Below are 23,370 nucleotides of genomic sequence, written 5' to 3' on the forward strand. Positions count from 1 at the left end.
ATTATTGAGATGTGGTATATTAGCCAATGAAAAGAATATTCACCAAAGTTCAAATGAAGTAGATGTAAATTCTCTTTATAAAGATTAGACCGTTGGTTTTCCCGTTTGAATAGTTTTATACTAGTAATTTTTGGGGCCCTTTATAGCTTGCTGTTCGGTATGAGCCTAGGCTGCGTGTTGAAAACTGTACCTAGACCTATAATGGTTTACTTTAATAAATTGTAATTGTGTCTTGGATGGAGAGTTGTCTCATTGCACTCATACTACATCTTCCTATATATACACAAATTTTATTGCTTTGAAAAATGAAAAGAAAATAAATCTTACTGCATAGTCAACTTGAAAAATCCCCGACATGAGTATTCTTTAAATGATACCGAAAACCATAATTACAAGCAGAAATTTTAATGACAAAAAGAATAAAAAATTATTGCTACATACAAAACATGTTAAAACCGTAAATAACCGTTTAATTCGTATCCAGGCAACACAGTCTTAGCTGTAGTGGATGACAATATATGTGTTTACATTTCAAGTAGTTTTTTGTGCACTCACTCTCATTAGGAACAATTGAAGCATTGGATGTATACAGTTACGCATAAAATTCTTTCAAAATGGCCAACAAAAATAAAAAAGATGTAAAATAAACAGATAACAAATAAAACATAACAAAAAAGCAAAAATATCGTTCCTTTGCGATATTCAAAAATTAAATTGAAAAATGGCAAATGAAAACTGAAATATTTACAATCAGTTGAAACGCTATTAATAAATAACAACTCAAAAATGGAGTAAATCATAGCTATAACACCCCAATTATCCTTTCCGAGCTTTTGCATAAAAGATAAGTCAAGAAACCCATATTACTGCACACGGAACACTTAAATGCGTTATACAATGTTTTATAAAGCTATTTATAGTTCAGGTTATCATAGATACCAGGAATTAACCTTTTTTACGCGTTTCGTCGACAGAAGCGTAAAAAAAAAGCAGAATCACAAAAAACACTGAACAGTGACGCTCAGATAAAAATACCAAAGTGAAACTGCGGGCTACTGCTCACTGATGATACCCCCTCCACCAGTGAATAATTTTAATAGTATTTTAATTGTGTAAAAATATGTAAGTGTTCGGTAAACATTAAGATGTCGAAAAATAAATCTGAAAACGCATCACACGGTATAGCTGACTTATATAAACCCTTAAACCAAATATCAGAAATCCTTGTCTTGTAGTTTCTGAGTAAAATGTGACGAACAACTTATCTATAATGTTTAAAATGATACAAGTGTTCGGTAAACAAGAAGTTGACGAGTGATGAAACTGAAAACGCATAGCACAGTATAGCTGATTTATATAAACCCTGAAACCAAATTTCAGAAATCCTTGTTATGTAGTTCCTGAGATAGAAGCGACGAAAAAAGTTCATGGAATGGACAAACGGACGGACAGATGGATGGACTGACGGATGGACTGACGGACGTACAGATAGAGGCAAAACAGTATACCCCACTTTATCAAAGTAGAGGTATTAGAAGGCAAATTTCATTTTTATTTCTTGTACTACATTCGGCTGTTACAAAATGATAGAAATTATTATAAATTAAGGAATGTATCTCCCTCATGCAAAGCTCTGATTCCTCTCACGGATTTGGCTATACTTTTTTAATTTTATTCTATATTTTCTTCTTCCAATTGTTGTATTTCATCATATTTTCATATCTAATCACTCCTTGACAAAATTGTAAATCAGGAAGTTTCTGTCTTAGCCAGTTTTTATCTCCTGCAGTTTGCTCACAAGTTTATTGTCTCCAGGAATATATCTATTAATAATTTCTGGGTAGGAATTAAAGGCAATTTTGAATTAAAATGTGCATGGGGATATAAAACTAAACACGAGCAATTAAATCGCCATTACTACCCGATTCAGGAGTGTTAATACACAGATTAACATCATACATTTATACACCATATAAAAATTTCATTGCTATTGACATGTATATTAAAAGATACTTAATTATGTACAATTTAAAAAAAAAAACTTGAGAATGTTTCTGGCTATTTATTTCATACTAGACTTTGAATTTAGTTGTTTATTCCCTTTCAGCACTAAAGAAGACATTTTAGATGAGTCTTAGGATTTTGTCTTTAGTAAAACAGTTAATGATATTTAGTTGATATTTTTAAAAGTACTATATTTACAAATTTGATGTAAAATCATATTGTTCACAATATATGGTTGAATCGAATATTTTAAATATTGGATTAATATAGAAAAATACTATGAATGTTTCTTAACCCCAACACGTAAAGTAAAATGGATCAAAAGTGGCTATTGTTAGAAGCAGTTTTTTTATTAACAAAATCAATTGTGATTTGATCATCTTACAAGTGTTACTTATTTTGTTTATACATTGTGTCTATATAATTTCAGATGTTTCTTCATGAAAAAAAAAGAAAGAAAGAAAACCCATCATATAAACACATTTTAAAGCATACATCAAACTTCATAGAGGCAAAGAGAAAATGGCTCGAGTGATCTTTACCAATTTCAATGTTGTAAAGCTATGTACATATAATTATATCATATTATGAATAATCTCTTTCTCAATGATTAAATGTTTCACGTTCCATATTGTACTTCTTGTACCTTTCTGATTTCCGTTTTTAGTATAAGTTTATAATGATCTTTGCCAAACACTCGATATTCTTTTGTCTTCTGTGTGCCATCTCAAAAATTGTAAACGCATTTAATTGCATTCAAAGATTGGAGAGCGTTGATTTTATCCAACTTTCTTTTACCTGAAAAAAATACAAATAAAAAGTAATTGAATGCATACGAAAAATAAGTCTACTTTTAATAAGATAAAAAAATAACCTTAAACAAACTGTCCTTTTAATATACAGTCAGCAAGTTTTTTGCAATATATATGTTCCCCTCTATCGAAAACCAACAAAATAAAAATTGAAACTTGCTGACTATTGTGATAGTTACTTTTGTTCCATGTACTCTTTTTTGTTATATTTATGTATATGTATATATATATATTTAATAGCTAAATCATGTCATTGTATTATTTATATATCATATGTGCATCCCTGTATCGAAATCTTACAAAATAAACTCTATATTTGAAATTCAGTCTGACTAGTTTTTTTTAAAACATGTAATAGGTAACCTTCTGCTGTTGTTTTTTCTATGGTCGGGTTGTTGTCTCTTTGACAAATTCCCCATTTCCATTCTCAATTTTAATAGATAAAAAAAATTGCATTGATTTTGAGTAAAGACGTCATTTACGTCAGGACAGGAAAAGACCATTGTTGTTTTTAAAAATAATAATACAAAAAATATTGATATGAATCAGAAAACTATCATGTATGTAGATTGTCATTTGATTGCAATCGATTTGATAAAACAAAGGTGAAATTTTATAAAACGTTTTTTTAAGGTCAGGTTTTAAATTACATGATTTTGTAAAAGATTTCTTGACATATATTTTAATTATATAATATACAAGGGAAGATTTGGTATGAATACTTTTGAGACAACGATCAACCAGTTACAAAAATGACGTAGATCATAACACAAACAATCGAAGGCCATCAATGGGTTTTCAACACAGCTAGAAAATCCCGCACCCGAAGGCGTGCTTCAGTTGGACCCAAACAAAAATGTGTACTAGTTTAGTGATAATGGAGGTCATACAAATCTCAAAGTCATACTAATAAACTTACGCTAAAAAGTATAAAAGACTTACAAACACCAGAGGCGCCTTGATAAGGACAGGCGCTAACATGAGGAGGGATTAAACATGTTTTGTGAGATCTCAACCCTCCCCTTATACCTTTAGCCAACTTATGAAAGCAAACACACACCGATACGTACTATAACAGTAACACTTATATTAAAAGAAATCCGAGTCCGATGTCAGAATAGGTAACAAATACTCTCATCATAGATACCAGGAATAAAATTTAATATTTACACCAGACGCGTGTTTCGTCTACAAAAGACTCATCAGTGACGCTCAAATAAAAAATGTTATAAAAGGCCAAATAAAGTACGAAGTTGAAGAGCATTGAGGACCAAAAATTCCTGGTTTTGCCAAATTTGCCAAAAGAAACTAAGACAATAATACATAAACTATGACATGCCTGCTGCAGACCTCAATTAAACTGATTGAAAGATTATGTTTTTATAACATGAAGATCAAGCATATTCTCTCCGTGTAGTATCATATCGTCATCAAGTATTTTGAGAAGAAAATACATATATATAACTCGTATCATGCCACAACTGATGCTAGATTAAAAATAATCACAAAAATATGCCATTTTTAATTATCTGACAACAGAATGTTAACCATACCCCTTCTTAATAAGTCTATATGGGAACCAGTAGGTTAACAAAACAAACTATCTATGAATATAAAATTTGTCCAAAAAAGCGACGTAATTTGTGAAATAGTTACATAGTTAAGTTATCTACAACTATCAAACATGAGAGGTGTATATAGAAATCTACCAAAAGCCCTGCTTGACAAAACGTACGTTTAACAATTCAAAAAAGAAAACTAACATCCTGATAAATATACCAAACAATAGCAAACTATATAATAAACATTATCAACGACAACTGCCGAAAAACAGGCTCCTGGCTAAGAACAAGTGCATACTAGTACATGATTGTCCGGTGTCTAATATTCTCCCGAGGGATCAACTATGTTCTGAGACAGTGGTGTAACAGCATACCATCAGAAAAATAACTATAATATCAGTTTATAAATGTTTGACTCATCAAATCGGGGAAAAAAACTTTAAAAAGACAAAAGACACGAATTACCGTTCTTAAAGAATACACTGTGTCTAAAAACTAGTAAAACGTTTGACAACTATTAAATAAATGATTTAAAACAGACTGCAATAGTCACTTATAACTAAAACCTGTTCCTGTTGTCTCTTAAGATATTTGTTCAGACATAATTCATAATGGTGAGTGGTTAACAAAGATGAACTGACTACCTGTGTTGCTAATGTTTATCCGTGAAATCCTAAACATAAACAAAATGGATGAATTTGATGAACCTGTATATTCATACGTCAAAGCCTTTAGATGCATAATGATTTGAATAGCCTCCTAAAACCCGAACAAAACCACCATCATCGGAAATTCTGAGCATCAGGAAAGCTTACTAGATGTTAAATGTGTGTCTGAATAACCAAATTTTATCTCAAGTGTACACAAAAGATGCTGTTTCTGAAACACGTGTCCATTGTATATATTTGTTTTTTTTAAAACAGATCTTCGGTGCAATACAAACAGTAATGGGAGTTGTAGTATGTTTCAAAAGTAGCAATTTTATTTAGTCAAATTATTTCTCACATCATTAAACTTTTTAGGCAGAAATTGGATTCCTGCATCCTTTGACCAAAAAAGTCGTAATGCTCTAGTTACATTTTTTTTTCATTGATTAATAGATTAATAATTGTATATATGTCCTGCATGTTAAAATCAGAGCATATTAACAATAAATTCAAATGGTAGGTTTTGCAATAAGAGAAAGACAATGATGTTTATAATGGGAAGCAATTACGAATGATACTAGAAACTGAGGGTTATTGGATAGAGACAGATAACACATGCGTCCGAAAATTACTAGTTGTAAAGGTTCTGAACGTAAAGAAATCATTGCCTATATCTGCCACTGTCAAACCTTCATCAGATTATGAACAATGATTCCCGCATGTAAAACTGCAAATTTGCAAGGTTGTGCCTTGACTGACAACATATTAGTATTCATAGTTATCAAAGGTACCAGGATTATAATTTTGTACGCCAGACGCGCGTTCCGTCTACATAAGACTGATCAGTGACGCTCATATCAAAATATTTATAAAGCCAAACAAGTACAAATTTGAAGAGCATTAACGATCTAAAATTCCAAAAAGTTGTGCCAAATACGGCTAAGGTTATCTTTGCCTGGGATAAGAAAATCCTTAATTTTTTGAAAAATTCAAAGTTTTGTAAACGGGAAATTTATAAAAACAAAAAGACCACATTGCTGATATTCATGTCAACACCAAAGGTACATCACATTGCATTATAATTTATTGTAAAAGTTACTATTGGAAAGGTAAAATGTACATATACCTGGATTTTTGTCACCTAGAAAAAGAAAAAATGCAGTAATTTGTGAATGTTAGTCTACCCGCTGAGCATTGAAGAGTAGGTTTATGTAGTAGACTTTGAACAGTTTAGACACAATGCAAAGTGTTTATTTATTCAGCTAGTGAATAATTCATGCATAGCAGGAGATGCTTATTCCTTCAACGCACCTGTTTTCGCACCTTTTTATAGCTCGTTCAAATCCCTTAATTGATGTGACCTTCATTTTACATTTCATTATTGTCGAACAAATAATGAAAGGCAATTTACACATGACCAATACTCACGAGCAGCAACTTTGGCATCTTCTTTGTCCACGCACTTAAAACAACACTTGCTAACGACGAATAATATTGGTCTGATCACAAGGTTGAGAGGTGCAGGTATTCTAGTGCGATAATCCATAATGACTTCATATCTCAAGTATCGCCATAATTTCTCAGAGTTTTCCTGTACCCGTTCAAATCGATAGCTGAGGGTAAAAATCATCCCATTTAGCATAAGAGAAACGGGCTTATTTTTTTTGAATGAGAGCTTTTGCAGAAATGTTTTAACATATTTCGAGAACGTTATACTTTGAAAAATTGTCGAAGTATCATAAATAGATGTTTTCCGTGACATCTCTAATCAATATTTACGTTTCAAAAAAAAATTCCCAACAGTATTTAACACCAGAGAAGATAGACAACTTATCAGTTACGAGTGGTATGTTTCGAAAGGACCATGTTTTGCTTGATTAACAAAGGCATTGTTTAACGATAAAAATTGTTGAAAATAAAAGAGGAAAATGCGCGAATGTTAAACAGAAATTTGGTTAAAGTTATATTTAAAAGCTTTTAAATCTTAAATCTCAAAAAATCTTAAAATATCGATGTAAGATAAGTAAAATGTGACAACAAACATAGTCTTTAAACAAGATGCAAATGCAAAAATAATCCTCATATTTCTTCTCATAAAACAATGATGAAAGGTTTAATTAGCCTACTTAAGTTGGGCCAGCAGGCGCCTTCATTTGGGTGCGGGATTTTCCCGCTGCGTTGAAGAACCATTGGTGGCCTTCTGCAGTAGTATGCTGTTTGGTTGAATTGCTGTCTCTTAAACACACTCCCCATTATAATTCTCATTTTTATTTGACAAATTTAAAGGAATTTAGCAAAAAAATAAAAATAAAAAACAAACCCAAATGATCATAGTTACATGTAATGACTAAAATGTTCAGTCGAAAATATTTTTATGTGCTTGTAATAGAAAAAATATACAAACCTAAATACTGCTATTAAAAGATTGACAAGGAGGAGATTTGACATCAGCATATACAAAGCAGTTATCACAACAAGTATCCAATCATACTCATTGCAACGCTCTATAGAAGGGGTATTCTCCCATACGCTCTGTATTTTAGTGCATGAAGTATCTTTATTTTCTGAAATATTTATTTTGATTTTGAAATTAGCACAACCTTTTAACTTTGTGGCCATAGAAAAGAAATTTAAAATCAATAACTGGGAAATTTCAATAATGTTTGCTGAAATATACATACATGTACATCAATTTATGTTCGTGAATACCAAATATTGGCGATTGGAGAAAAATGTATTTTCGTGGATATTTTTATTTCGTAGTTTGTTTGCCACACAAGCCATAGAAAATATTCACTTCGTTAAATGTTTAAATCGTGATTTACCCATGACTACAAGATTAATACAAATAATAATGTGTCTATGGACTATATTTCTTTATGATATACTTTTGCAAGTAACCGTTAGGTTGCATTTCTGTAAATATTGACAATGCAATTTCCGATAGGAACTCCTTTTACGGCTAAAACTGTACCACTTTTACTATGAAGTTTTGAAAAAAATCTTATCCTAGAATTGAAAGTTCATATGCACTACAATTTTTTACAAAGGTCAAAATATAGGGCTGTGCGGCATATTTTCAACGTTTATATGCCCTGAACTTTTCAGAATTTAAACTAACACTAATTTTCTTAACTGCCCCTACCTCGAATGAAGGGTTACCACAGATTTCAATGTAAACAATATGCACATGTAAATTTACTGGTAACATTCCAAAGTTATGTCTCTATGAGATGGAACACAGAGAGCATAACTAGGAACCAGTATGTAAACATAATTAATTTTCTATGAATATTCTAAAAGAGGTGTGGTTTGAGAAACAGCTGTATTTACAAAGTGCAACCTACAGCCACATTAGTGAAATCATTGATAAACTACCGCTGTTTTCGTTTCAATAAGATTTCTTGATAGAAGATGGTAACGCATTTTCAAAAAGTTTCTTTGTGCTCCAACATTTTTTATGTTAGAAAACTGCAAAATATGGTATAAGTTGCTATAATAACATAAACACAATTTTAAAGAATGAAACGCATTAAGACACACAATTATATTGTTGTCAGTGAGACACGGTCCCTTTTACATTTGGCTGATTTACTAATCTAGGAATATGATGCATATTTTTCAACACTTTAGTATCGAAGTACAGACTATGATATTCCTGTGATAACATTGATATATTTGCTAAAAAGTCAATCTTAAATTAGATACCAAGGTGTTTTCATAACAAATAGATAGGGTGTAAAACTCATACGTAAATGGTAATGCTAATGAACTATTGAACAACAGTGTTTTCAGTGCGTGTTTGTTTTCTTTGTATTTGACGTTAGAATTCAAACGCTTTCATTACAAATGAAATTTCAATTTAATAATCCCCGAAAGTGTTAAGCAGAATTTTCTTACATGAGAATTATCTATCTTAGCTCATTAGGATTTAAACACGTTAAACTCAACTTGTTGAAAAATTAAAACCTAGAATATCCTCTACTCTCTCATCTCACTGATAACTAGGACATACACATTAAAATTGCAGTAAAAAGTACCGATCTTATTTTATTTTTAGCTTTTTTTCTCGACTTTCTTATTCAGATTTTAATATAACACATACAATGAAAGCTTACCTTCAAACTCCTCTAACATAGATTCGCCATATATTTGCCAGTATGGAATATAAATGATTTTCCATATTCTCCAGTACTTCCAATCGACTGAACTCCACATATCTTTGTGTGCTGGATACATGTTCGCATGATACAGTACCCCAACACCAACCATAAATACAAATAAAATTCCAATAAATCGAAAGAGATCCTTTAACTGAAAATGCACCATAATGTGATGAGCAAAAAAAAAAAAATAAACATGATGAAAGTCTCTTCAAAATGAAAACCATTTTAACTTATCTATACAATCACTGTATAAGAGGAACAAAAATTACCAGAAGGACATTCAAACTGATAAAACGAAAATGAACTGACAACGTCATGTCATTAAAAGTCGAGCTGACTAACATTAGTAAACAAAACAATTCATAGAAAACTAAAGACTAAGCAATACCAACCCCACCAAAAAATAGGGGTGATCTCATATGCACCGGAGAGGTAAGCACATCATGCTCCTCATGTGGAACCCGTCGTGGTACTTATATTTGCACAAACCCGCTTAACAAGGTTTATCGGTTGGTCCCATTCGTACAAAGGGGACGGGTTTGCAATAACAACATTAAGAACATATCTGCTAGCATATGTGAAACGGATATTTCATTACGGTCCAACATCTAATGATTGTGACCATAAAATTTACGAAGAGATGATTTAAAGATCCCCATCTGGAACTTCGTTTAAAAGCGTCCATGTAAGCATCAACACTTTATCAAGAAAATCATGGTACGAAATGTAAGCACGGGAATATCGTATCTATTGGGAGATATATACCCCGTATGCAAACGCTGCTCAAATTTGGCTTCATAGAAAAGGATAGTTCAAAATTTGGAGGCTAAAATCATCTCGTTTGTCTTTCGTTTTGATAGACCCGCATTGTCAATATCTAAATGTAGGTTAAGATATGAGGCAGACTTGATTTTATCTGTTGTATCTTTTATCTCAAGGTCAACGGAATAGATGTGTTCAACTATGACAACAAATTATAAATTATTTAGTGAGATAACATCATATATATATATATTACTGCAAACTTGGTTCATTTGTTAATAAGAATGATACATATGAAGTCAGTTTTACAAGAATAAAGAAAGAACGTCACATTTAGTATCAAACAGAAATAAATGTAAAATGAAGATGTGGGTGTTTGATTTTTTAAAGATCTCGATATAAATCTAGTTGGCGCAAAACTTTTAAAACCGAAGTTGAGCAGATACAGACATGTCAAAAAATTGGTTTTAATGTAATGGATGCACGGCTTGTTATTTCGTACACAAGAAATTCACAATAATGTACGTCTGCATGTATTTAAGGTTCAATAAAATTATTCTATACTTAAATCTAGAAGGCAAATTTGATTGCACAATTGAAGAACATTTTCTTAAAGTGGTGCAGGAATGGGATAAAGCTAGCTATGCCATGAAATAGAAACCAATACGTAATTCAAACGAGTTAGATATTTTACGAACAGTCAATGTACGACAAAAGATTGTCCAATAAGCTTTTTGCGCATCATCCTTCTACTATATATAAAGTGCTACATAAATAACTTAGAAATTTACCCCAAACAAAAATTTGACAGCAAAAGTGACTTGTTAAGGGTTTTCTAAGAAACCAGTTGATAAATTAAGAAAAAAAAATTAATAAACGAATATGTAAATCCCCTTTTAGTTATTTTCCGGTAAATATTTCGTCATATTACTTTTCACGTTTCTGTATATTTTTACAAATGCTTGCGATAAACGTAAAAATGTTACGGTTTTACCATTCCTGATGACGGCATATCTAGAAATGCGTTCCGGATGAACAAATTATAAATGAATGCGAGATTCGATATGAAAACACTCCGACCTGCACGGTTGTGTTTTGATGGGTATTATATGAATCAAGTCATTAAAAGGGGGAATGTAGGCAGTGCATGATTACTTGATAGTGACATACCATTTCTTTTATCATGATGATTTTTGGTCCAAGTTTCCTTGACATCAATAGGACATGAAGAAATCTCATGTACATCGCAAATAGACTCATGCTGAAAAAACGTCGGTATGTCTTGTTTGTTTTTGTTGACCTGAACACACGGACAAATATAGCCACGATTGTTAGCGCAAATGAAAGAACATCTAGGATGTTCCAAAAATTAAAAAGATATTTCTTCAGTCTATACCAACAGGAATGACGTGGTGTGTTCTCATGTCTACATCTACACATTTTCGGTACACAACTAGTACAAGCATTCTTCCGAAACTGAAAAAAATAAAAACAAATTATGGCTGACGATAATGCATCTAATTTTCAGTGATTCAACCTTTCCATGGACTAATCGTGTTATGATTTAAATTCAAGTTGTCTTTTTCAATAGATGGACACAATTTTATTTTCTTCTCAATTTTTTTCTAACAACATCATACAAATGAGTAGAAATTGAATACACTGTTATCCCTAGTTTTATCAGAAATGCAGAAGACACGAAAATTATATTGATACAAATTGGACAAACCTTGGGCAAATAAAAAATCGACAATAAGACAGTCTATACTATGCAACATCAATAGTGACCAACACAAACCCCAACACAACTAAAATATATTTATTCTACTCCGAAAGGGTGCGCAGATTTTCTATGTCGTCAACTTGATCACGTAAATTAATGTCAAACCTATAATTGAAATACATGCTTGGTCATCTGTGACACAGATATTTCATAACGACTTATCAACAGGCGATGGCGTACGTAAAGCTTTCAAATGCTAACTCAAACTTCTTCACTTAGAGCCCTTCGTGTAATAGTTTCGATGCAAGCATCAAACTTTCTCAAGTAATCGTGATATTAAATTCAAACCCTGGAATAAATTATCAACAGGACGATATATACTCCGTATGTAACCGATTTAAAATTTGTGGATATTTCAATTTATTGCGTAACAGAACCGCCAAGCAAACGTTACAAACATGCTGTCAATGAAGAAATAATGTCACTTTTCCGAGATATTTTTTTTTATCGAAACAGAATTTTTTTTTAAAGTGTTCGATCAGCTTTAAAAAGTACATGAAATGGAACGATCGTAAAATCACAACAAAACGGAACTCCCGAGGAAAATTCAAAACGGAAAGTCCGTATGGAATGAAAACTCACAATTGGGAATTTTGCCGTAAATTTTTGTTTTCAACCTACCTTCATAGTCAATATCAAGATATAAGTCCTTACAAAATGTCAAAAAGCAAAACTAAAACACATTAAACGAATAAAAAATCGTCATATACTTGGTACACGCATTCTTTTATGCAGGAAATGGTGGATTGAACCTGGTTGGATAGCGCTAAACATCTCACTTGTATGACAGTCGCATCAACCAGGCATATTTTTCAGATAAAAACTTTTACAAAATGTTTTGGTAAACAAATAACAAACTTGAGAATGGAAATGGGAAATACGTAAAAGAGACAACAACCCGACCAAAGATCAGACAACAACCGAAGGCCATCAATGGGTCTTCAACTAAGCGAAAAAATATTCTGAAGCCGGAGGTGGTCCTCAGCTGCCCCTTAAGGGCATACGATACAGTTACAGGGGAGGTAATGACGTTGCTAACGTAAAATGTTATTTTCGCGACGTCAAACTGTGACATATCGAGAAAAGATGCATTTTTCGACTGATTTTTATCATTCAAACTGATTTAATTTGAAAACGAGTTCATGGACCCCTATTTTTCAAAACGGCAATTTGTTTCATTTTGCAGGGAGATTATGTGACCCAAATTTTATAAAACTGTAAATAGAAGATTTTTTTTAATTTTGATAAACATGCAGCAAAATATGACGTTTTTTCCTCAATTCATGAACATTTGATAAATATGAGTTATTTCTGAATAAAAAAATGCATATTCAGAAATAACTCATATTTATCAAATAAAAAAATGCATATTTTTTTAGGATACTTATAAAATACAGAAATTAACGATTATTTAACAAAAAACAATTTGTGTTTATCTTTTATAACAAAAAAGTTATGTCTTTCTTTCGAAAAAGAAATTACAGCCACAAATCTGAATTTTGAGCAAATATACAAAATTTCGACCTCATTTTACTCAAAAAGTAGCACATGAACGTAAATTTTTTATTACATATTTGATTTAATCAGGTAAAAAATAGCCTATTTGCAAATTTTCATGAACTTGTAAATACAGGATCAAAACTGTATCGTATGGCCTTAATACAATTGTGAACTAGTTCAGTGCAAATGGACGTCACACTAAACTCCAAAACATATATAACTATTTAACTAAAATTAAAAAAAACATACAAGACTAACAATGGCCAGAGGCTCCTGACTTTGGACAGGCGCAAACATCCGGCGGGGTTAAACGTGTTATAAGAGATTTAAACCCTCCCATTAAGCTTATTTGTAGTAGAAAGTTAAAATACTGAACTCCGAGGCAATTTAAAACGGAAAGTCCATAATCAAATGGCAAAATCTAAGGATAAAACACATAAAACGAATGAACAACAACTGTTATATTCCTGACTGAATACAGACATGTTCTCGTGTAGAAAATGGTAGTATAGGTCTCATAAGATTAGTGGAAATGCTTATTTAGATACAGGTATGTATTTTGATACCATTTAAGACCGTCATTATGTTTTAAATAAGTGATTAAAAATACTTTTATAAATAGTAGAACAGTCAATATTTCTATTCTATTGAAAGAGAAAAGAAACACACTTAAATTGTCTGTACTCTTTACAGATGTTTGGAATCAACATATGCCTCTGAATCACAATGTGCACAGATAAAGTAATTTCACATAAACTGTGAACCCCAGAAAAGTGATATTCATAGATTAAAAAGGTTAAAGATTATTCTAAAATATTATTCATACCGCATTCCTATACTCTTCGAAAATGTCTCCAACTAGATACACATACACAGCTATTTCGTTGACGTCAAATGATACTATTCCTTGAAATACATCCATTTGTAATAGGAAGGCACTGTAACATACCAAAACACCAAAAAAGAATACCTGAAAGTATTCAAATAAAAAAATCATAATAGTGAAAGGGAATATGTAGTCAGGATGTAAAGTATATGATGCATGGATAATAAGAGACCGTACATACGTATGCGTAATTTAACATTTCTACGTAGCAACATTCCAGCAGCACCTGCATACGGGGTATATATCTCCCAATTGATACGATATTCCCGTGCTTGCATTTCCTATCATGATTTTCTTGATAGAGGGTTACTGCTCAAGAGGAAGCTATTAAACCAAGAGTTCCAAATGGTGAAGTTGAAATCATCCCTTCGTAAATTTTACGGACACCATCACGAGTTGGTTGACCGTTATGGAATAACCGTTTCACAAATGATATCGGATATGTTCCTTACGTCGTAACTACAATCCCCTTCCCTTTCATGAATGTGACCTACCGAATTAGACTATTTACCGGATTTGTAATCACATAAGCAACACGACGGGTGCCACATGTGGAGCAGGATCTGCTTACCCTTCCGGAGCAACTGAGATCACCCCTAGTTTTTGGTGGGGTTCGTGTTGTTTATTCTTTAGTTTTCTATGTTGTGTCATGTGTACTATTGTTTTTCTGTTTGTCTTTTTCATTTTTTGCCATGGCGTTGTCAGTTTGTTCCAGATTTATGAGTTTGGCTGTCCCTTTGGTATCTTTCGTCCCTCTTTTTTTTAACGTCATTGCTCTTAAATTGGTTTTCTAAAATGTATGGCAAACTTATACAAATACGTATGGAAAACGGACAAAAGCGGAATATTTGTTTAAATGTTTTTTTTTAAATAAGGATGATAATTCTAGTTAAATAATCTACTTTTGATTGGAAAGGAATAATCTATTCACTGGTCTGCGCATCGGCTGTTCTTCCATTTAATATATGAAACGTTTACAGTTATATATCAAAATAGAGTTTGACAGTACTAAAACTCAATGGTGATATGTGGAATAGAAATATGATCACGAATAGTCTTGTTCCGATCGGCTGTTTAACCAATGCAATAGTTGGGAGTCCGTTTAATTGTGCGGGATGTACAAGTACGCAGTCCCGTCCGAAAGTTTAATCAGATGAATCTTGTTGATAGAATATTAAGCCCTATGCACGTTAATCATACATGAAATATTTACCCCTAGACTTTGATCAACTTATTATCAATCAATCGACAGTAGAGTAACTTGAATTTTATGTCTGGCGAGACATATGATCTGAATATTGGTGGTCAACGTCTCGGTCGGTTAAATGACGTCAATGACATTAGGGAGTGGACGGTTAATTGAAAAAAACGAACTGAAAAATGGGTTTAGATGATCATACTCTTGATAGGTCACACACTGGCAAAATTATCCTGTCTATCAAAAATCCAGATATGTGCAATTTCATTCTGCCTTCCCAGTGCGCATTAAATCAATATATTCCAATGAAACTGCTGGTTAAAGTTTGATTCTTAGTAATCAGGTCCTGATCAAAACAAAACGAATTAACAGAATTATATACATGGCCTGCTTTATATTTTTTTTGGTATAAATTTTGAGATTTCATGTTTAAGATCATTTTTTTTAACTTTACAAGTTTTTTTTTTTGTCAAAACGTATTGATGATAATAACTGGTTGAATTATGAAGTATTTATGATATGTCCAAGGTAGAAGAGTATTACACAAAATGTAGAAACGCCAAGTGTCTTTAGAAAACTTTGTCCACCAAAAGTGACAAGTTCGTTTTAAAAAAAATGTATTGTCATATCAGTTTTACAGTTATGACTTCTGACTTGTTATTTCATTTTTGTGCGAAGTAAACTGTGTCTTTTACTTAAAAAAAAATATATTTGCATCTAACTTTTTCCTACATTTAATAAAAGAAATTTTCAAACTAACATTAACAACGAGAAATGAGTGAGTAAAGAGTAACCAGGCAACTTTTCAAACTAACATTAACAACGAGAAATGAGTGAGTAAAGAGTAACCAGGCAACTTTTCAAACTAACATTAACAACGAGAAATGAGTGAGAAAAGAGTAACCAGGCAACTATTAAACAGTCGTGACTCAGTATACTTTATATTATGACATAATCGAACACACCTTAATTCTTAAAAAAACAGCATAAAGGGATGTTCTTTATCAATACATTTTCTAATAAATGAACAATGCTTTTGTTTTGAAATGAAATGGAAGCGATTGTTTTATCTCAATTTTCAACTTTTGAATAGATGTTTCTGATATTGTCAGGAAAATGTTCTTCTTAATATTTTCCCTACAACAAATATAATAAAAAGAGGATCAACTATAATAAAGAAAGACATACAAAAGTATAACAGGGCGTTCATTTGCAAAGTATATAGACAAATTATAGTCGTATTCAAAACCATGAAAGATAACTCGATTAATTCAGTTTGCATGTATGTATTACTTACGTAATGGATCAAAAACCTGGTTAGAGGAGCGACAAAAACCTTTGGTCCTTCATACGTTGAACATTTCTTGCAGCAACAGCACCAAGCTTTTAAACAGCCTTTCTGTACAACAAGTAATAAATAATATCTCAATTCAAAAAGTAATCAATTAAAAAGATCTTTTCGTCGTTCCTAACTTATGAATTTAGAATTTCCTGTTCGTACATTCAGCTTATTTTCTAGATCATTGTTAATATTGATAATAAAACAACATTTGTAGTATGTTAATTATAAATATCAAAATTCCAAAAGAAGTGATACATTGGGAAAGTACATTCAGTTATTTAAGCCTTAATATGATTTCATTTCTTAAAGAGAAATACCTTGATTCGCAGTAAATTGATTGTAATTTTACTAGATGATAACTTTAACCCTATTCAAATAAAACCGGTCAAGTACTTTTACCTTCCAAAAACCTCCAAGACTAGAACTTATTCCGCTATACCATATTTTATTCAAACGTCGTTGAGGGCATGTTTGAGCAAGAACGTTCAGCATATCATGTTCATAGGCACACTGCATCGGACTTATGCTGATGTCCCAAACGATTTGTTCTGTCATAACTAAATCCATTGCAAGCTCAGGTTCATCGTCATACAATCTCGCTTGCAAATCTAATGCTCTTTCTGCAAAGAGCCTGTACAATACAGATGTTAAATGTTGTATTAATAGTATTACGAAAACACAGATACATTGTTCATCTTGCAAACCAACAATGGGCATGCTTTGAAGACGAACCATGATTTAACATTGTAAACCAATTTTGAGATTTTCTATTTCTAGCACTAATTTTGTCCGATTTATTCTTTTTCTTTTTACCTCAAATTCCTCTTTGCAATGTTGAGTCTTATGTAAACAAAACGCGCGTCTGGTGTAAACAATTATACGCCTGATACCTTTGGTAACTATTTGATAGTTTTTCCCTCTTGGAGTTATTTTTCTGTGTTAGAAAGTAGAGTTTCATAACGATTCAACGTATTGTGGTAAAATATATAAAACAGCAGATACATTTTTGACGGAATTTTTTATTGATGCCACACTGGCAAAATGTTCAAACAGTAAGTATATATGTTATTTTCTTTCCATTCGGTTTCAACAGAAAAAATATAAAAGCATCAAAAAATTAGAAATAAAACACTTTATGGCATATAATCACTCATTCGACATTAGCTGACATACAAATATAGTCTACTGATACCATTACTACTGGAAATGCAGCTCAATTCTAAGATATTTTGACCTACTTTATAATTCGATATAACTAGTCACATAGTATTGTTGCAAAAAAAAATTAAAATTTGTCGCTCCCAGTTTAAACATTAATTTGTCCAATATTTTAAATGTTTAAATTAATACCTAGACTGAGCAACCATGTCAGATTTTGTTGCTAGGTCAGTAGCACTGGCTGCCATTTTCTTGTATACACTGCTGGCCAATAATGCGCACACTAAATGAGTACAATATATTACAATATATACATAATATATTCAAATATTAAAGATATAGATACATTTATTAATCGTTCGCAGCGTTTATCCATTAATTTTGATAATGCATAAATGTATGGTAAAGAAATATTTAAAATATGATTAAAAACTACAATTATTGTGAAGTTCATTTCTTAAGAACAATGAATGCCAATAAAAAGCCACCTGTGATTTATAGTTCAGATTATATTTTATACAGTTTGTCGTCTTTTGGTACCAGTTATATTAATACTATAGAAACATCCTTTAGCTTTAACTGAAAATATGAATGATTTAAAACTGAGAGGGAAACAAACTCAATTTTAAAAAGGAGCCATTCTAATATTCGGCATTTTTTAACTCGACCTCATTATTACTTTATCTTGACGTTCGAGATGTATATGTATAAACAAACATATCATCAAATATATTGTTACATTTTTAATTCAGAATGAGTTTCTCATCATAATTTGACATATTTCATAGAAGCAGCTTAAGTAAAATGTTTTGGAAATAATAGTTATGGGTCATTTCTTGCTGAGGCGTTTTCTGTTATTTCGTTTGTGGATTGTTAGTATTTTCGGTAAAGTTCACATATGTCTTATGTGTCCGTATACTATAGTTTACTCAATGTTCGTATGTACGATTTTTGTTTGATGGTGTTTATATATGTTTCCTGTTAGGTTCTACATGATCATGACTGTGATTACAGTTATTTCATTTGTATTTCATTTTAATTTTCTTTGTACGTAAATGTTAAAATAAAACATCAGCTACTTCATTTAGATGATTTTCAGTGTAAACAACTATTTAATTTTTATATGAATAAGGCCGTTAGTTTTCTCGTTTGAATTGTTTTACATTGTCTTATCGTGGCATTTTATAGCTGACTATGCGGTATGGACTTTGCTCATTGTTGAAGACCGTACGGTGACCTATAGTTGTTAATGTCTGTGTCATTTTGGTCTCTTGTTGACAGCTGTCTGATTGGCAATCATACCACATCTTCTTTTTTATATATACATTTGATTTTTGTTTTTATACACAGTTTTGATTTAGACGAAAAACCTACATGGTTAGAAAATGTATATGATAACACTCTTACAAACTGAACCCAATTTTAATATTCTTGTACATGTCTATAATCTAACCAATCTATTTAAGTTTAAGAAATAAACCTGTAATTATCTAAACGTCATAAAAAATACGTGTCACTTTTAATGAAGTTGATTCCTTCATGTGACGTGCAGTCTATATTTCATTTATGGTGTTATGTGTGTCATCGTATATTCATGGAAGGTTTCGGTTGTCATTCTGCGTTTTATATGTTGTGATGCACTATTATATCATTTTTATTTGTATTTCTCTGTGTTGAGTTTTCTTGCTTTTGTTTGTACTGTTTTCTTGTCAAGTGAAGTCATTCTAGCGTTGATTCCATATATTTTCATATAAGCAGGATGTTTGGCTGCTAGACATAAAACCAGGTTTAACCCAATTTTTTTTAGTAATAATTCCTTCAAGTAAGAAATATGACAGTTGATATCTACAGTGCGTTTAAATGTATGTTGGCGTTCGCTTTTGATGTATATCAGTGTTTCTCTTGTTCCGTTGTTTTCCTCATAGTTGATGTGTCCTCCCTCGATTTTAGTTTGTCAACTCAATTGTATTTGCTTAGTAGAAATATGACTATTGATCGTCGGTATACTATTTACCCATGGATAAAAATTTCAGTAAACAACCTGACAGATCGAGTCAAGAGCTTTTTTGTTCGATATAAATTATTACACCTTCTGGTGTAGATGTTTTTGTCAAGTGCAGCGTAGTGTCACAACTTAGATGATTCCTTCGTCTTCGTCAATAATATTGCCTTTTGTTTTCAGTTAAATTATTCAATTCATAATGTATAGCTATCAATATGTAATACTTGCATAGCGGTTGTTCGCATTTCATCCAGAATATGGTAGCTAGTTTTGGTCTGTTTACAAAAATTGCCCATATCAGAAGATCTTGATATGCGGACCATTTTTCCTTCCGGTTTAGAGAGTTATCTGTTTAAGACAAATGACAGAGCTTTCAATATACAGATAATATCTAAAGGCTGATTAAAGTCCCCCTTGAATATAGGTTTTACAATAAATGTTATATATTCATTCAACACACCAGTTTGTTCTTTAAGAAATGGATTGATTGAAATGTTGGTCAAACTCTCAATTTCAGTGTCAGAAAACTTATTTAAATAAATACTGCTTCAAACCGCAACGATTATTCTCACATCGTATAGATCCAGTTTATCCATGATACATTAATGTGGCGTAAAATTTAATACAGATAATTAAAGAGATTGTCTTGAAAAGAGAATGGTATGAGTCAAGCTTACTGTATATTCAATCGTAACTGATTGTATACCAAAAATCCATGTCCACGTTTTCTGGAATGCCTGTCACTTACTTTAACAGAGAATATTTTCTAATCAGACCATGCCTTGATACTGTCCTAAGATTCTTTTCAAATGTGATTTAGAATAAGATTCAAAACCGGTTATGATTTAACAACATCTTGAACAAATGAATATTGGAAGTCATTAGCCCGAATAACCTATTATAGACATAGCTTCGGACAGACTGGTTTTTTCTATTTGCTTCAAAATGGTGATGCAAAGGACGTACTCATGACCAAAATATGCAAATCGTTGTATTTTAACTTAATAAAAGGTCACAATTGCATGAAAGACTTACCTCTACGATAACCCAACAATTCCTGACAAATCTGTCGACCTGCGATCATACACACTTCAATTGGTGAGATTTTATTAAGGTTGTCCTTTTTCTTTTTCTTCTTTTCCGGAGGAAAACATAACTCTTTAAATTTCTGAATAACTGTAGAGGAACCCCACTTTAAATAAATTGATTTGAATAATTGAAATGTGTAATAAAAAACTTTGAAGTTTTCAAAAAACAACGGATTTTCTTATCCCAGGAATAGATTATCTTAGCCGTATTTGGCACAACCTTTTTGAATTTAGAATCCTCAATGCTCTTTAACTTTGTACTTGTTTGGCTTTATAACTTTTATGAGCGTCACTGATGAGTCTTATGTAGACGAAACGCGCGTCTGGCGTACTAAATTATATTCCTAGTACCTTTGATAACTAATTATACAGGACACGGTGTATTACAGTTCATGATATTCATGCATATATACCTTGATCAAATTCATAGTTTGTGTTTCCAATGAGCCATTCAACAAAATCTCAACTATTGCATCAGACAAACAGAGTTTATGTCATTGATGTTAATTTCCTGTGTATTGTTATTATAATATGCTTGAAAAAAATTCTATGTGAAACATTTTTCATAAAAAAAAAATACATTACAAAGATTTACCAATTTTCGTGGATTGAGGAAAACTCACAATTTTTGTTGATATATGATATTGTTGATTTGTCAAAGTCTGATTATAAACCTATATTTCATTTGTAATTCGTTGAACATCTAAATTCGATGTTCTCATACAAGTGAGAGGTTTAGCTAGCTATAAAACCAGGTTCAATCCACCATTTTCTACATTAGAAAATGCCTGTACCAAGTCAGGAATATGACAGTTGTTATCCATTCGTTTGATGTGTTTGGACTTTTGATTTTGCCTTTTGATTTTTGATTTTCCTTTTTGAATTTTCCTCGGAGTTCAGTATTTTTGTGTTTTTACTTTTTTCCAATGTAACAACATAGTCCTCGAAAATTAATTTCCAACAAATACTAATGCATCTAAAGTATACGTTTGTATAATCATGCTTAAAACCCAATTTTTAAGGAAATTATATTATCTTGAATTGCCTATCCGGATTATTATCTGGATTTAGCCGCTGCATATGAAAGGGGAAAAAAATACTATGCGTTATCCTTGATAGTTTTTTAAAATCGTGAATTTTCTCTCAACCTTGAAATTTTTACAGTACCATAGTTCCGTTTTGGGTTTGGGAGGTTCAATACAGCAAAATCTTTAGCTTTCGTTGTTGTAAATTCAAGACTTATTTTGTTTTTATTTCTTTCAATTCCTTTCGTATCCTTCTGGCCTTGATATTTTGTCTCTGTTTATGAACTTCTTAGGAAACCAATATTCCAACTCGATATATGTCCATAGATAGTCATATAGATTCAAATGAATTTACATATTTCGGCTTTACAATTTTTGATTGGGCGTTTTAAATAAAAAATTATGTATTATGCTTATGTATAAGATGAGTTAAATAGTTCTTTTGTTATGTTTCAAAAGCGAATAAAACTACCATTTAACATGTACATTAGTTAAATATGGTAATCATAAGGTGCAAAACTACTTATTTTTTTTATATTTTGACAGTAACCACTCAGGATTGTTATTCTACCTTAAACACATTTTGAAGGGCCGTCTTTGCTTTTTGTTGGGATCGAATCGTTTCCTGAAATTGAAAAAAAAACCAAACATTTAAAAGTGAAGAATGACTGATGATGGGCTTTTAATGGCAAATAAAATGTATATTAAAAATAAGTTTCGATTGTTCCGATAAGTCTGTCAATATTCCTAAACGAATTCATTTTTGGATGCCCTAGATAGAACATAAACAGCACAGTTCTACCCATATTTCTAAATGGCTTGTTCTGATCAGCAGTCCGTATATTTATGAAATGTTGTTATGGCAGTAATTTGACTTCATGTGATGCAGTGATTGTTTTTTTTTACCATGGTGTTATTTATTTTTCGAACTACGATTATATAATGACTCTTCAGTATTAAATTCTTTCCTGTCGTAAAATGTCTTAGGATGACTGTCTTAAGTATATTAAAAACTTTTGTTTGTATATTTTTTGTTGTGTTGATAAAACCCATAGAGATACCTGGTAATAATTAGCTCTAAAACCCGACTTAAACAAATCTGAAACAATCGAATGGACAGAACAAACGGCATCTTGAAATGCGATAAAAACAACACACTTAATAATTCGTGAAAAGTCTACTGTCAAAACAGAACAAAAAACGAAAAGTGAGTATGTATAAACATATACCGTATAAATATCGGGAAAGTATTTATCTTCAAACACTACACCTTCTTCTTCTAATAGTACTGACACATATTCATCTCTGTCAGCTACAATAGCTGCTTTTAACAGCATATTGAAATTCTAATAAAATAAAGAACGATTTATTTTTTTCTCACTATTTTGCAATACAAATAGCAATATATTTAGGACACACATGATTTCTATTTGAA

At 31.6% G+C, this 23,370-nt stretch overlaps 1 protein-coding gene across 2 annotated transcripts in view; it reads right to left on the reverse strand.

Annotated features, from left to right (window-relative positions):
• Window positions 1-389: 389 nt before the first annotated feature.
• LOC139518975 (transient receptor potential cation channel subfamily M member 8-like) overlaps window positions 390-23,370 on the reverse strand; it is a 110,684-nt gene continuing 87,703 nt past the window's right edge. The window contains exons 9-21 of one of the 2 annotated variants that reach the window (XM_071310682.1): window positions 23,165-23,281; window positions 22,507-22,560; window positions 20,858-21,014; window positions 20,051-20,170; window positions 18,013-18,103; window positions 17,062-17,293; window positions 16,618-16,719; window positions 14,063-14,206; window positions 11,124-11,429; window positions 9,144-9,339; window positions 7,430-7,589; window positions 6,454-6,638; window positions 390-2,802 (exon numbers count right to left, since the gene is read on the reverse strand). In XM_071310682.1, the coding sequence (XP_071166783.1) occupies window positions 2,732-2,802; window positions 6,454-6,638; window positions 7,430-7,589; window positions 9,144-9,339; window positions 11,124-11,429; window positions 14,063-14,206; window positions 16,618-16,719; window positions 17,062-17,293; window positions 18,013-18,103; window positions 20,051-20,170; window positions 20,858-21,014; window positions 22,507-22,560; window positions 23,165-23,281 (1,935 nt within the window). In that variant the 3' untranslated portion in view covers window positions 390-2,731. Of the gene's footprint in view, window positions 2,803-6,438; window positions 6,639-7,429; window positions 7,590-9,143; window positions 9,340-11,123; window positions 11,430-14,062; window positions 14,207-16,617; window positions 16,720-17,061; window positions 17,294-18,012; window positions 18,104-20,050; window positions 20,171-20,857; window positions 21,015-22,506; window positions 22,561-23,164; window positions 23,282-23,370 lie in introns of both variants that reach the window. The other variant, XM_071310681.1, reaches the window with a different exon arrangement.

This window comes from Mytilus edulis, chromosome 4, assembly GCF_963676685.1.
Source record: "Mytilus edulis chromosome 4, xbMytEdul2.2, whole genome shotgun sequence".
NCBI classification, from domain to species: domain Eukaryota; kingdom Metazoa; phylum Mollusca; class Bivalvia; order Mytilida; family Mytilidae; genus Mytilus; species Mytilus edulis.